We start from the raw sequence: 16635 nt of genomic DNA, 5'->3' as shown, positions 1-16635 counted from the left end.
GACTGAACTGTAATATAGCAGAGGCAGAAAGCATGGTTGTTTGCAACACAGTTTTACTCAAAAATGACAAAAAGAAGGTAGGCGAGGGGAGTGTGAATGAGGTTCTCAGTTGGTCTCTTCACTCCTGCCAAGGAGGTTGTACAGGGAGAAGTCCTGGGAAGGAAGGATGGGCAATTTGACCTGTTCATCAGATGATAACACAGTGGTTCCTCACAGTAACGACAGGATCTTAAAGGATAAAAAGAAGCAGATGATGACAGTGGGGGATTCTATTGTGGGGGACAGATGTCCAGGGCAACTGTCCCGCTGAGTGAAAAGGAAGACCCCCCCTAGATAGCTGGACAGTTTATTTGAGAGTTCAGCAAATGAGCCAGTAGTGGTGGTCTACATTGGCAACCATGACACAAGGATCTGTGAGCTCAATTTAGCCTCCAGAACTTCTTGCTAGGCAGAAAATGAGGTTCTTCATGGCACATTCCCTTGCAGTCCACTGTTGCCTGCCTCCAGTTTTACAGAAGTTGAACAAGTCAGACATGCACGTGGAAGACTGGCAACATGTATGAAGGATAATGTAAAAATATTACAGGAAAAACCTTCTGGGTGCAAATCTCACATTTTATTGTTAGAAATGCATTTTTTGAAGTATATTGCTGATCATGATATGGCAGTTATCAGGAAATGTTAAACGAGATTAGGGAAGAAGTATAGAGCAGGCAGTAGCAGTGGGAGAAATCAACTACCTATATACAGACTGGACCAGTTTAATCACAAAGATCAGAGAATAAAAGCAATAAATGATGGTTTCCTATAACACACAGCCTTAGGAGTAACCAAAAAACTACAGCTTATTCCATCAGTTCGCGAACTTTTTTTTTTTCATAAAACAACATTGAATTTGACACATTTACATAGGACTGAACTTAAGAAAAAATAATCCCATAATTTTTTAAAAAACATTTTAGAGATTTTGGCCACTGAAATGTGCACAATAAACTGTTATAAACCCAAGTTATCACAGAATCACAGAATGTTAGGTATTGGAAGGGACCTCAAAAGATCATCTAGTCCAATCCCCCTGCCAGAGCAGGAACACCTAGATGAGGTTACACAGGAAGGCATCCAGGCGGGTTTTGAATATCTCCGGAGAAGACAACTCCACAACCTCCCTGGGAAGCCTGTTCCAGTGTTCCGTCACCCTCACTGAGAAGAAGTTTCTTCTCAAATTTAAATGGAACCTCTTGTGTTCCAGCTTGAACCCATTACCCCTTGTCTTACTGTTGGTTGTCACCGAGAAGAGCCTGGCTCCATCCTCATGACACTCACCCTTCATATTAAACATTAATGAGGTCACCTCTCAGCCTCCTCTTCTCCAAGCTCAAGAGACCCAGCTCCCTCAGCCTTTCCTCGTAAGGGAGATGCTCCACTCCCTTCATCATCTTTGTGGCCCTGCGCTGGACTCTCTCCAGCAGTTCCCTGTCCTTCTTGAACTGACGGGCCCAGAACTGGACAAAATATTCCAGATGAGGTCTCACCAGGGCAGAGTAGAGGGGAAGGAGAACCTCTCTGGACCTACTAACCACTCCCCTTCTAATACACCCCAGGATGCCATTGGCCTTCTTGGCCACAAGGGCACAGTGCTGGCTCATGGTCATCCTGCTGTCCACCAGGACCCCCAGGTCTCTTTCCCCTACACTGCTCTCTAATCAGTCATTCCCCAACCTATACTGGAACCTGGGGTTGTTCCTGCCCAGATGTAAGACTCTACATTTTCCCTTGTTATATTTCATTAAATTTTTCCCTGCCCAACTCTCTAGCCTGCCCAGGTCTCGCTGGATGGCAGCACAGCCTTCTGGCATGTCAGCCACTCCTCCCAGTTCGGTGTCATCAGCAAACTTGCTGATAGTACACTCTATTCCCTCATCCAAGTCATTGATGAATATATTGAATAATACTGACCCCAGAACCGACCCTTGAGGCACTCCACTAGATACAAGCCTCCAACCAGACTCCGCCCCATTGACCACGACTCTCTGACTTCTTTCCTTCAGCCAGTTTGCGGTCCACCTCACTACCAGATCGTCCAGTCCACACTTCCTCAGTGTAGCTGCGAGGATGCTGTGGGAAACTGTGTCAAATGCTTTACTGAAGTCAAGGTAGACCACATCCACCGCTCTGCCATTATCTATCCACCTTGTTATGTCTTCATAAAAGGCTATGAGGTTGGTCAAGCACGACTTCCCCTTGGTGAAGCCATGTTGACTGCCCCTGATGACCCTCTTATCCTTGATATGCCTTGAGATGGCACCAAGGATAAGGTGTTCCATCACTTTCCCAGGGATGGAGGTGAGCCTGACCGGTCTATAGTTGCCCGGGTCCTCTTTCTTGCCCTTTTTGAAGACCGGAGTGACATTTGCTTTCCTCCAGTCCTCAGGCACCTCTCCCGTTTCCCATGACTTAGCAATGATGATGGAGAGTGGTCCAGCAATGACTTCAACCAGCTCCCTCAGCACCCGCGGGTGCATCCCATCTGGACCCATGGATTTATGGGTGTCCAGATTGCTTAACTGGTCCCTAACCCAGTCCTCATCAACTAAGGCAAACTCCTCCATTGTCCTGCCTTCTTCTGGGGCCTCAGGGGTATGGGGCTCCTCAGGACAGCCTCCGGCAGAGTAGACAGAGACGAAGAAGGCATTTAGTAACTCTGCCTTCTCTGTACCTTCTGTCACCAGGGCACCCATCCCATTCATCAGTGGGCCTACATTGCCTCTGGTGTTAGTTTTATCTGCCATGTATTTGAAGAAGCTCTTTCTGTTGTCCTTGACCCCTCTTGCCAGGTTTAATTCTAAGGAGGCCTTAGCTTTCCTAGTTGCCTCCCTACATTCTTTAACAACAGCCTTATATTCTTCCCAAGTGGCCAGCCCCTCCTTCCATGATCTGTAAACCCTCCTCTTCCACTTGAGTTTGCCCAGCAGTTCCCTGTTTAACCACACAGGTCTCCTGGCTCCCTTCCTTCACTTCCTACGTGTCGGGATGCTCTGATCTTGAGCTTGGTAGAAGCAGTCCCTGAATGTTAACCAACTATCTTGTGCCCCTTTACCTTCAAGCAGCCTTGCCCATGGGATTTCGCCCAGCAATTGTTTGAACAGGCCAAAGTTGGCCCTGCTGAAGTCCAGGGTTGCAATTCTGCTTGCTATTCTGCTCCCACCACATGAGATCCTGAACTCCACCATCTCATGGTCGCTGCAGCCAAGGCAGCCCTCCACCTTTACTGCTTCAACCAGACCCTCCTTGTTAGCGAGGACGAGATCCAGCAGTGCACCTCTCCTAGTCGGCTCCTCCACCATTTGCATCAGAAAGTTATCATCAATGCACTGGAGGAACCTCCTGGTCTGTGGCTGGCTGGCTGAGTAGTCCTTCCAGCAAACATCAGGGTAGTTAAAATCCCCCATAACAACCAGAGCCTGTGACTGTGAGGCCACGCTCAGCTGCCTGTAGAAGGCCTCATCAACTTCCTCACTCTGATCTGGTGGCCTGTAATAGACACCCACAACAGTGTCACCCCTGCCAGCCTGCCCCTTAATTCTCACCCACAGACTCTCAACTTGCTCCTCAACCGCACCTGGACAGTACTCTATACATTGTAGTTGCTCTCTCACATAAAGAGCAACTCCACCACCATGCTTGGCTGGCCTGTCTTTCCTGAAAAGGACATAGCCATCCATGACCACATTCCAGTCATGCGAGCTGTCCCACCATGTCTCTGTAATTGCCACCAGATCATAAACTCCTGACCGAACGCAGGTTTCTAACTCCTCCTGCTTATTCCCCATGCTGCGCGCATTGGTGTACAGGCACTTCAGGGAGCGAGCCGAGTACACCGATTTCACCCTAGGGGTGTGGGAGGCCTCCCAGTCTTTATGGATTCCAGCATGCTGCCCCACTGATGCAAGCCCAGCTACAACCCCATCCCCCTTCAAATCTAGTTTAAAGCCCTCCAAATGAGCCTTGCTAATTCCTGTCCCAGCATCCTTTTACCCCTGTGGGATAAACCTTTCCCACATATCACTGACTGGACCGGTGTCTTATCAAAGCCGTTATCAAAGAATCCAATTATCCAGTTATGATGAGTTATGTTATTCTTCCTCAACTATTAATACACCCAATTTCTGAAAATCATGTTATCATTGAAAAGCAGGACATGTGAGGGATCTGTTTCAAGTAACCATCACATTTTGTTTCTACAGCTTGGGCACTCAGCATATTTCAGACCCCCTTGTGTTCTTTGCAACTGAAACTGTAAAGTGATGATTCAGGTTTAAGATTTAGGGCTTAAGAAAGGCATTGGCTTGTCCGCTGAAGGCTCCGCTTTTCTATTTTTGGTTATTTTAAATTCTTTATTAAGTAAACTATCCAGGTCGGGAGTACTAATAATCTCTGTGGGTGCCTATTTTCACAGGGCTTATTGCCAGACAAAATATGTGTCTAACTTAACATTGCTTTTTCAATATTAACGTGTATCTCTGCTTTTCCAGTACTTATTTAGGTTTGCTGTGGGCGAAGAGCAAGCAAAGAAATAACTGGATGCAAGATTCAAACCAGGAAGTACTTTTAGGAAAGGAATTACAGCTGTCTTTCAAAATATAGGTTTCTGTTCAGCACATGATCGTGAAACCAGAAAAGAGGGTCCACATGTTCTGCCAAACCTTTTTGGTCAGAAAAAAAAAAGTCACTTCAAACTGCACTTGATGAAGTAGTTAATAATCACTTATCATATCAAAACATGAACATCAAATGAAACATGCTTAATAGTGACTGTCAAGTTGCCTCAAGTTGCACCAAGGTAAGTTTAGATTGGATATTACGAAAAAAAATTTCACAAAAAGGGTTGTCAGGCATTGGAACAGGCTCCCCAGGGAAGTGGTGGAGTCACTGTTCCTGGAGGTGTTTAAAAGACTGGTAGATGAGGTTCTTAGGGACATGGCTTAGTGCCAGCGTTGGGTTAATGGTTGGATTCTATTATCTTTAGGGTCTCTGCCTTCATATAGTTGAGCTGTCACTCACTTGGAATCGAATTCTACCCTCAAATTACCCCCCTGATTTGGAAGCAATGCCTTACAGACATTCTGGTTAATTCTGCCTTGTTCTATTTTAAACACAATACAGCATTTGTGCCTTGGTAGCACTATAACCAAGAGCTTTTCTTGAGGTAGTAACAATAATGCTATCCCATAAGACCTTTATGATAAAATAAGATCCCTAATTATTTATTTTCTCTCTGTGTTCATGAAAAGGGCACAGAACACTGCTTTTTTCCTGGAATCAACCAACCTTACCGTTTCAAGCAGATTTTTTTTTTTAACTAAAGAGTGATATATATATTTCTGATGTTTTAAGAAGCAAGGATTAAGTTTTCACTTTGGAAAGTATTCGTCTTTAAAAATCAACTTGTTCCAGAATAGAATGGAACCAAAGCCTTTATTAAAATAAATGTGAAAAAACACAGAACATATGAACCCTCCAGTGGCCAGAGCGCTCTCTAGGAACATGGCAGAGAGTTGGGTTCATGCTTCTGCTCTGCCAGACTCACAGAGGTTTTGGCTGACATCTTTGATGCCCAGTTGAGTGTGCCGATGTTTCCTAAAACATGGAAAGAAGCAAATTTTCTCAAAATTTCCCTGAGAGTTCACAGAAGCAGCCCCATGATTGCAAAAAATTCCATTTTTGACAGACCTTGTGAATAAAAATAACAAATGCATTTTTCAATATGTTTCACCTTTTTTGTTTTGTCAGTACTGCACTTATATAAAATTAAGATGGTCGTGCTACCTGGCTGGGAATGAGTCAGAGGTGCAAGCATGAGGCATTTGCTACCAAATAAAAGTTATCAAAATAAAATTATGGATATTGTTCCCTGTTTTTTAATTGACATTTAATTTTCACATGCAGTACTGTTAGCTTAAGTCACCAGTAACAGAAGTTTCTAGTACAGAAAACATATGGTAATCTTTTTTTTTTTAAAAAACATTCTTTGGTACTCAGTACCAGAAAGCTGGTTCAGGCTGATTCATTCAAGAACTATCAAAAAAAAAAAAAAAAAGGGCCAGGAAGTATTTGAAAGAATATTTCATTTTTAAGAAAAGAGATTTTAACTCAGGAGTGTTAGTGGTAAAGATATAACTCTAACTGAGCAAGCTCAAAATCTTGTTTAGTGCAGTACAGAACACAAAATAAAATAATATGGCTTGGCTATTTTTATAATTTGACCAGTTTATATTAATATATTTCATTTGCTGCAACACCAAATCCATCCCAACCACTCAATTTTCTTCTCACACCTTCAAGCTGCTTCAAGAAAGAAGTCGAATAATTTACAGAAAAAAAATGTACATTGCAGAACTTAACTTGGGGAAAAATGATTAAATGCAAGTTACCACGCTATACTACGTTAAGGAATTACACAGTGTGATTTTTACAATATTAAGTCACTAGTTATGCCAGCACTGATTTTTCAGAAAAAGATGAAAATATTTTCAGAGAACAGGGATAATTTGAAGTCCACATTTACAAAAATACATTGAAGCAGATGACACTTCATGAATCACAATCTCTACTGCACTAAAGTTAGTACGATGCATCGCAAGGAATCCAAGTACGAATAATCAACAAAGTTTAAATTTGTCAATTTAAATTTACATCACTTCTTTGATCATCAGTGTCCTCTTTAAAGAGATATCATCATAGTCTGTTCAAAACTACTATTAGTATACAAAAAGAATGTGAGAAAAATTTGGGATCTGGAAGCTATAGACGTGTCTATTCACTCATACATCTACTGCAGCATCAAGACAGCTAAAAGGAGGCGCTTCTTCAAATGATGCATAGGTGAAGTCTTGGAACTCCTTACTCCAGGACATCAAAATGGACTCAAAAACCAACTGTAAGTCAGGTGACAAATTCACTGTAAGCTATTACAGTCTATTGATTCCCACTTGAGAAGTCCTGAATGGGCAACTGACGTCAAATATCTTTTCCAGAATGGCAACATTTAACAGTTTAGCAAGAAAGACAAGAAGATTCATAAATCTCTTCTTTAGCTATGAGTCAAAGCAACTCATCCACGATTTCTCGGTAGTTAAAAATAAAAATTTTAAAAAATATCACCGTAATACAGGCCATCCAATAATTTAGTTTGTGATTCCAGCTTGCCTGTGTGATACTTTGCTGTCACCCACTCAGGGATCTTCCACTCTGGTTTGATTATTCTCTCCTTTATCTCTGAATTTGTATGAAGACAAGAAAGCTAGTTCAGTTCTTTTATGTAGAGGGATATTTGGGAATTGTTTAAAATAGCTGTTGTTAAAAATTAAAAGGAAGATTCTCACTAAAATAAATACACTTGCAACATCAAGAAATTGTGACACAGTCACCACATTGTGTGAAAACGGGAGAACCATCATATGAGAATATCTAAAAACCTACAAGTAAATTAGCCCATAAGCAATGGGAGATATAATGTAATTCTATATTTTGGTCTTCTTTCTAAACCTTCAAGGTCCTTCATTAATAAGTAGTAAGAGTTTGTTCATAAGAATTAAACAAAACTCTTAAAGAGTTTTGGAGGCAGGATGTTCTTTGTTGTGTGTTTTTACATCTCTAGATTCTTTCAATGAAATGTTCTATATTTTAGCTTTCCGCCTTAGAATTGCCATCTACTGTGCACAGCTCATTTTATGGTACTTCTGCATCAGTTCATTGCATTTATCAACAATACAAACTAATATAGAGAGAATAAAGGCAAAGCTTAACCTCCAGTGTTTGGGTGAAATTCTCCTCCTCGTGCTACAGACACTTCTGTCCACATGTCTGTATCACATTTCATCAACTTGTTTTCTGGTATTCCTGTCATACAGATGACTGGTTCTCAATTACTTCTGCCAATCTTGTTTTAATCAAATATTTTCTTCTATTTTTAAACATTAAATCTGCCGTTGAAATATATACTTAATGACTTTCTGTATCATTTAATAAGAACTCATTCTCCCTATAATGACAGATTTTAGGATCCTCTTATCTCTATTACAAAATATAATTTTTCTCTTCTAGATTTTGCCTATAAGTACAAGATATGGAATGCAAGGCTTCCTTCCCTTCCTTTCTTCATGTATTCTATAGTCCTTTTCAGATTAGGCCATAAAAGTCTTGCCATTTAGCAGGAAAACTGTATTTTAAAACTATTTTAAGTAGCCAACTTCCCCATCTTCTCAGTTTTTAGATGAAAAAGTAAATACACGGGGGAAAAAAGCAGGCATGATTCAGTTGTTACAAGCAACTTCCAAAGATACCTATGTGGTGAAACACACTGATTTTAATTAATATATTTGCAGCACTATGACATATAAGCTTAATGATTCACGGCAAAAACCTAATAAAATAACACATTCTACTGATGCAGACAAATCCTAGTCATTGAAAAAGGGAAGAAGCATCTCAAATAAGAACATATAATAAAGATTTACATTTTCCTTATCCAATTCATATCCAAAAGATCTGAAGGAGAAGTAACATCAAAAATTGGTAGAAACACATTTGTTGAATGGCTCATTACCCAAAATGCATCACCTAGGACTATCTATTAAGCTTTCAAAAATGTAAGTAAATTTGGACAGCAGCAGGCCAAGATCAAGTTATTTCATACTCATACCAAGATTTCAAATCTTGACACTGGATCAAGACACCAAAATCTTCCACTCGAGCACAATGCTCAAACGAACAAAACCGTATTGCCTGAATTTCTGGCTATTCTGATTTGGGAGTCAGCCCAATTTCCATACTGAAACTGCACCTCCCTCTACTCGTGCTCCCTTAGTATGTCCCATTTGCAACATAGCCAACATGGAAATATGGAAGATGAAAACATCTAGAAATGAATCTGATTCAGGACAATTAACACAGTTAATGGAAAGAAAATTAATAAAAAATCATTAGTGAAATCTAAAAAATAACTAGCATGACAACTGGAATATATCTCATTAGCTCACAGATTAGAACTACACTATTATTATTTTAAGTAAACAGAACAAAAATCTGTTTTTCTAGAGTACCTTTAGATTTTTTACTGGAGCTTCTTTTGCTTCTTGGACTTCTTTTTCCACCTGGTTGTTTTTCCGTAATAGGCTTTTCCTCCAGCTGGGGGTCCATATGGACATTTACAGATCTCTCAGTCTCATGTTCCTTACAGTTTGGGGTACAGTCTCCACTGTCCATATTCTCATTATTATTGATGCTGTCCTGCTCACCTTTATCCTGTCGCCCCATAGCAATGCTACTACTGGTCAGAACCTTATTCCCATCGTTGTCAAGTTGATTTTCATTTTCATCAGCTGAAGAAACCAAACGAGATGTCAAACTTTCCACCCTATAGTCAGCACGAAGACTGTCCTTTGAGTCTATTTGTAGATCATTTGGTGGAAATTCTCTGTCATCCATTAGAGCGTTACTTGTTGGAACACTTAATCTCCCTCCAACTATTTTTAGACCTAAAATACAAAAACAGAAGAAATATTTATAACATGTATATTATAATGGATGAATGATCTTGTACTTAATGACAGCCAATAAAGAATCGCATTAGCCAAGTGATACAGTTTAAAAGTACAAGGAAATTCTTTTAAAAGTAGTACATTGCCCCATTGTAAGTCTTAAAGTGAAGCATATAGACATTAAAAAAACCCGCCAAACAATTATCTATAAATTTGTATTTTTATGCAATTATAATCAGTCCTAGTTACCTGACTAATAGCATAGCTGATCTTTACAGCAGTGCTCACAGTGTTACAGCTGAGGTAACAAGAAAAACAAAAAGATAAACAGAAACCACCCTCACCACCCCCCCTTAAATCCATGGCTAAAACAAAAGCATTCTTGTCACATAAGATCATGGTTTGCCTGAAATAAAAATAAACCAGGGAGGAATAAAAGCAGAACAACTTTTAATTCTGTCAGTGATGGTATCACATCAAATATGCAGACAGGTTAACTCTGTTACAAGAATTAGATGCAAGTACAACCTGTTTATTGACTCAGACTGTCACTTTATTTTCAAAAAAACGTTCAACATGTCTTCAGTATACACAGAAGCAGATGGTTCCTTAATAAAAAAAACCTAATCCCCCACCTACTCTCAGCAGGGGTCAATTTTCCCTTTTTGTGAACATGCAACTCTAAGCAACGCTGCAATTAGATGCATATTCACAGGAGAAAAACGGTAACTCTTAGCAGCAGAGCTACATGGTACTTATACGTGACTGTTACTCTATCAGCTCCTACCTTTGGCTTTTAGAAGCATGGCAATACTGCTGGTTTCACTTAGCAGCTATATAGGTGAAATACAGCTCCATTATGTACATCTCATTAGATTTAGCTCACATATTTGAAATAGCAAAGCCAAAAATCAGCAAGCACTCTTCTATTATACAAGAGCTTAGACAAGCCTCCTACAGTAGGCTTCCTATTCTTTCCTTTAAATTAAAAGCCATTTAGGAGACTTGTCTTCACCAGCCTTTCTTTGGTCTTCTGGTATACACAACAACCAAAATAACAGAAATACATACTTCCTAAATATGCAAGATAATATTTCATTTTACTTGCTAGAAGAAACCAAATTGCAGAAAATGGAAGAAATGCCTTAGAGAATAAGTAGGTTTTCCCTCACAGACAGAAACACATTTCTGTTAAAGATTACTAAAAGGATTTTCCCCAAATTATTCCTTCACAACCTTTGTGTTTGCTAAAAGGACTGGAAAAAAGAAAACATCACTCGTATCTTTGAGAAGGACAAGAAGGAGGATTCAGGGAGCTACAGGCTGCTCAGCCTCGCCTCAATCCCTGGAAGGTGATACAGCAAGTAATCCTAGAAACCATTTTCAAACACGTGAAGGACAAGAAGGTCATCAAGAGTAGTCAGAGTGGATTTATGATCGGTAAACAGTGCTTAACCAACTCAATAGGCTTCTATAAAGAGGTGACTGTCTCAGCAGGGGAGGGGAGAACAATGGATGCTGTTTAGCTTCACTTTGGTAAGGCTTTTGACAGTCTCCAGTAACACTCTCACAGACAAGCATACAAAGTAGAGGACAGACGAACAGTGAGGTGGACTGAAAACTGGCTGAATAGGTGGGCCAAGAGTGTTGCGATCAGCCAAATGAAGTCCAGCTGGAGGCCAGTCACTAATGGTGTGCATCCAGGGGTTGACAGCAAGGCCAGTACTGTTCACTAATGATATGGGTGATGGACAGGGACAACCCTCAGCAAGTTTGCAGATGATACACCAGATGGTTGTGCTGCTGTTCACAGGGGTCTCAACAGGCTGCAGAAATGGGCTTCACGTGGTTCAACAAGGGGGAATGCAAAGTCCTGCACCTGGAAAGGTACAACCTGATGCACTGATACACACGGGAGACCACCCAGCTGGAAAGCAGTCCTATAGAAATGGACTTGGGGGTCTTGGTGGACAACAACTGACCATGAGCCAGCAAAGCACCCTTGTGGCATCTTGGGCTGCATTAGGAAGAACAGGTAAAGGGAGGTGATCCTTCCTCTCTACTCAGCACTGGTGAGATACACCTGAGTGCTGGATCCACTTCTGGTTTCCCCAGTCCAAGAAAGACATGGACTTACTGGAGCAGGTCCAGCGCAGAGCCACAAAGATCACTCAGAAGGTGAGGCTGAGAGCACTGTTATTGTTCAGCCTGCAGAAGGCTCAGCACAGGGGTGTCTAATCAACATACATAAATGTGGTAGGAGCGAATAAAAGTAACGAACTCTTCTCCACGGTATCCAGTGAAAGCATAAGAGGCTATGGACACAAACTGAATACAAGAAACTCTGTTCAAACATAAAAAGAAGCTTAACTTGTAAGGGTGATTGAACACTGGAACAGGGTTGCCCAGAATAGCTTGTGGAGCTGCCATCTTTGGAGGTATTCAAAACCCGACTGGTCATGGTGCTGAGCAGCACACTCTAGCTCTCCTTGCTTTGAACAGGACTGGAGGCTGGACTAGACAACCTCCAGAGGTTCCTTCCAACATTAACTATAAGATTCTAAGACTGTGTATGGTGGGATCATTAATTAGATACAGGCCATGACAGGGGGGAAAACAGGTGTAAATCACACCAAAAACTTCACTCAGACACTATGTTCTTAAGTCAAACGTGTATGCGCAGTTGATTTAAGGAAACTCTAAAATTTTCTTGAATTTCTTTTTCCATTTGTGGGATTAGGAGGGAATGAAAAGGAATGACACAAGTTTGTGGAGACCGAAAGGACAGCACAAAAACTATCCTGTGCTCATATACATTCCAGGTACTGCAACTGCTGCTGACAGTCTATGCTGTCAGGGTGCACAGGCAGTAGAGACTTTACAGCATTAACTCTTTGTAATTGTCCACTTCTCTTTCTCCACTACTTCCAATTATTTTTGTCCACTGTGACTGCCCTCTACGCCTGTCCCAAAATATTTTTTGTTAGCATTCCTGAACAGCTTATTTCTAAAGACTTTATTCTTAAAAAAACATCAATTTTGTTGAGCTAACAGTTGCCAGAAAGCATATTAATACCACCTTCAGTACTCTAACCCTTCTTAGCAAAAGTTTACTTCTCCTCTGCTCAGGTATTCCTGGCCCCCTGCATCACATACCTTTCTACTGGTTTTAAGGGAGTGGTAAGACCTGGGTAACACCTACTCTTAGACAACACTTCAATTTGCACGTGCTCTTTAAAGGTTAGGAATTGGACAGGCATATGCCAGGGGAGGTTACAAGGACTGCATGCCAGTATTGTCAAGAAGAATGTCCTAAGAGTTCCAAGGAAGCATGTGGAGTGCAACGAGCCACCACCAGCTGGGCAACACAAAAGCAGAAGTCCCCACCAACTAGGACAACTCCATCTCTGCTTCCAACCTGAAGACCTTGTTAACCTTTTCCAGCCATATCAGTCTAACAAAAAATACTGTTTATCCTATAGCATACAAGCTGCACCAGGGGAAGTTTAGACTGGCCATGAGGAAGCATTTCTTTGCTGAGAGGGTGGCCAGACATTGGAACAGGGTTCCTAGAGAGGTGATCGATGCCCCAAGCCTGTCAGCCTGCCCTTAACAACATGCTTTAACTTTTGGTCAGCCCTGAACTGGTCAGGCAGTCAGACTAGATGATCCTTGTAGGTCACTTCCAACTGAAACATTCTATTCAAGAAGAATAATGACTTGTACACTAGAGACACAAGTCATAACTTCCTTTAGCAGTCAAATAAGAGAATTTGCTTTCCTTGAGCACCAAAAAGACAAAGAAGGGAAAACTAGAGGAGATATCTATCTGGAGAATGCATCTATCCATTACAAGGATGCTCCTTAATCAAGTCCTTTTCTGTCAGAGTCAAACATGAAATCAAAGGTTAAAAGAAGGGTGGAACTTAACCAGACCAGCAAGAATCTGAACCAGAAGATATTATTTACAGACACCCATACCACAGTTATGTTGATTTACTGACGACAGCTGTTCTAAATCATTTTAAAAAAAAAAATCCCAAATACTATGTTAAACTTGAAAGGTCCACTTCTTACTCTTCCTAGCATATGAAATAATAACTACTGCTGCTCTCCCCAGATCATAGATTAAATGATATACCAAGAAAAAGAGGTTGAAGTAAATTGCCCAAAGCCAATGAAGAAGTAGTTTTAACAGCAGTAATTAAAAGTTAGGATGTCCTACCACCATTCTCTTGTTTCTGTCAGTAGACAACAACTTATCCTTTCAACAGCTATCACAGGGCAACAGAAACATGAGCACATTTGAACAAGGTGTTTCCTATTAGATTGTGCAAAATGAGGAAAAGACACTTTTGACAAGTGACATTTTCTATAGAGGAAGCTAACATTTTGATAGAAAATATTAACTAATTTCCTTTTAACATGTGGCTAAAACGATAGTCCCGCTCTAGTTGAGAGGCTGGAGAGCTTCTGCGGCTGGCATAGATCAACATTTCTTGGTTTATTGTTTTAAACCCAGTATTTCTCCAAATAGAAGTAGCTCTGAAAGTCTATTCCTTTCTACAATCCTTATGACTCTTTAGAGAAAGAGCTAGATTGAAGAGTTTAGAACAGTCTTGGCCTTGATCTTTTAAAAGGATTTTTTTCACCCCCAGATGAAACTCTTTTTTTGCTTCCTAGTTTTCAATGTTGCCATCTGTTATTCCTTTTGACTTTACCAAGGCACCAGGCAGGCACCAAAGTGATGCTAGGTCCTGTGAGAATTAACTTTAGCTGTCTAAAAACACAAGTAGAAATGCATATTTATAAACAAAAATCAAATTAAAATCACTAGTGATTTGAACTATATTTAACAAACCATTAACATGCAGTATTTACTGTTTTGTCATTGAAATGAATTCTACACACAAACAACATTCTAAGAAAATGTTTGCTTTTTCCTAAGCACATCTTTCCTCCATTCACTGGTTGCCCAAAACTGAAATAAAAACTAACACTGAGTAGAACTGTGCTGACCTCTGTTAAAAGGTGCCGGTGAATGAAGTGCTTCAGTTCCAGTTGCCACACAGATTCATGCAATTGGCATATATAATCATGGTGATTACAGCACCAAAAAAAAAAAAAAAAAAAAAAAGCAAAGATGGAAAATACTTGCCAAGTGGCTAAAAGACAGTCTGTATTGAAGAAATTAGTCGTATGCTTGTTTGCTTTAGTACAAACAGTATGTACATTACAGAAATATCATGGTACTCCTATTTTAAGTCAATTTCAATTCTAAAAAGCCTGTGCTCTTCAGCGTTCTCTTTCATTTACTTCATCTAGTTTCAACAACTTTTTTAGTTGCTCATTTCTGTGTGTGTACAGAGCCTTTCTTCCATTTACCCTTACTAAGGAAACACAACCTTAAATAACAGTTGTTTGTATTATATTCTGAAAAAAGGGATGAACTGGGATCTTTCCTGATCTGACACAGCCAAAATTTTCAGAGAGTATTAAAAAAACCAAACCAAAACCACAAACAAACACCACCACCACCTCCCCAGCTCCTCATACTAACTCAGCTCCTTTATCTTGGAAAGCTGGTGGATTTTGTCAATGTTTACTGAAAATATAGCATAGTATTTCATTTGCTAATCTCAGAAGTATCTTACAGAACAGATCAAGATCATAACACCATTTTTGCTGGCAAAAGGCTAAAAAAGTTCTAACATCTGAAAAGTTTATGGCAAATAGGTTTTTTTTATTCCATTTGACTGCCTTCATAGAGCTGTTCTGCCAAAGACACTATTTTTCCTCTTTCGTTCTCATGCCACTTAATTATTCTATGTTAATTAGGAAGATTTAAGTCTTAATTCTTTGAAAGTCAGTTTCTTCACTATATCACCTATATTGCTCCATTCAAATTGAATGGGCATTTCAGATTGGTTCACAGTGTTGCTTCTACTCAATCTTTCCATTAACTTTGATGAAAAAACACAATAGCTATATAAAATCTGAAGTTAGAAACAGTCATAAGTATTTTTGAGTATTTAATTCAAAATTAATTGTAGCAATAAGTGCTCCAAAAGGAATAACATGAAATCAACCAACAGACCACACTGTGTCTTTTAGAATAAATGAAGTACATCTATACGAAATAGGGATTAACCAGTCATTCTGTTCTGATGAAAAGCATCCCGTGAAAAGATACCGAACAGAAAACTGAGTGTGAGTCCAAGGTGTTTTTTTTCTCCTGAGATATAATACAGCAAGTGTTACAGGCACAACAGAATCCATTATGTCCTATCAGACACTAATCAATTACAGCCGTATATTTTTGTTTTGTGCACAATAGATAAAAAACAAGATGTACACAAGAGAATCTGGATTACAGTGAGGTGAGAGTTCTAGAGAGGAGCGGACAGCACTAGAGGTGGTGGCAGTTATTCAGCCTAGAAGAGGTTGCCATATAAACAACCAAACAGGCTGTCTAGAGACGTTGTGGAATCCCCATCCTTTTAAAGAAGAAGTTAAGCAAGTCTCAGGTCTAAGGACAGGTAAAAAATAGATAGTACCTAGGATTAAGAATATTTTTTTAGTATAATATGAGCAGCTTCACAAGTCCTAGAGAAAAAATATTCACACTGATTCTGTGAAAAGGAAACAGTATTTTTTAAAATCATTATCTTGACAGAGTTGGTGCTTCTACCACTAGAACAAAAAAAGGAAAACTGTAGAAACACTGAAATTCAAGAAATTACTAAACCTAACCCATATATTTCTTAAAAAGAATAAATCTGTTGATCTTTCCGACAGATGGTGTAAAGATACATTACATGGCAGTATCTCATTTCATATTGAGAAATAATCTACTAGAAATTAATACAAACCAACATGAAAACTATCATGGATACACAAAATCAAAACATGTACGGCAAATTCTTATTATTGCACATTAATTTCAACATACAAGGAATAATTTCAATCTCATTTTATGAATAATTACATTTACTACCAAAATGAAGATGCAGCAACAGAAAGGGAGCTCTAGATGACAGAGTAGCTACATGGCACTATCTAAAAACTACATACAACATACAAGTTTGTTAGCTTG

At 39.8% G+C, this 16635-nt stretch overlaps 1 protein-coding gene across 1 annotated transcript in view; it reads right to left on the bottom strand.

The window, feature by feature from the left end:
* CNST (consortin, connexin sorting protein) overlaps positions 1 to 16635 on the bottom strand; it is a 55235-nt gene that overhangs the window by 29938 nt on the left and 8662 nt on the right. Inside the window, exon 2 of the mRNA XM_065630812.1 lies at positions 9102 to 9536. Coding sequence (XP_065486884.1) covers positions 9102 to 9486 — 385 coding nt within the window. The 5' untranslated portion in view covers positions 9487 to 9536. The remainder of the gene's footprint in view (positions 1 to 9101; positions 9537 to 16635) is intronic.

Source organism: Caloenas nicobarica, chromosome 3, assembly GCF_036013445.1.
Source record: "Caloenas nicobarica isolate bCalNic1 chromosome 3, bCalNic1.hap1, whole genome shotgun sequence".
NCBI classification, from domain to species: Eukaryota; Metazoa; Chordata; class Aves; order Columbiformes; family Columbidae; genus Caloenas; species Caloenas nicobarica.
The sequence above is the reverse complement of the archived record's forward strand: the minus strand, read 5'-3'. Positions and strand labels throughout refer to the sequence as shown.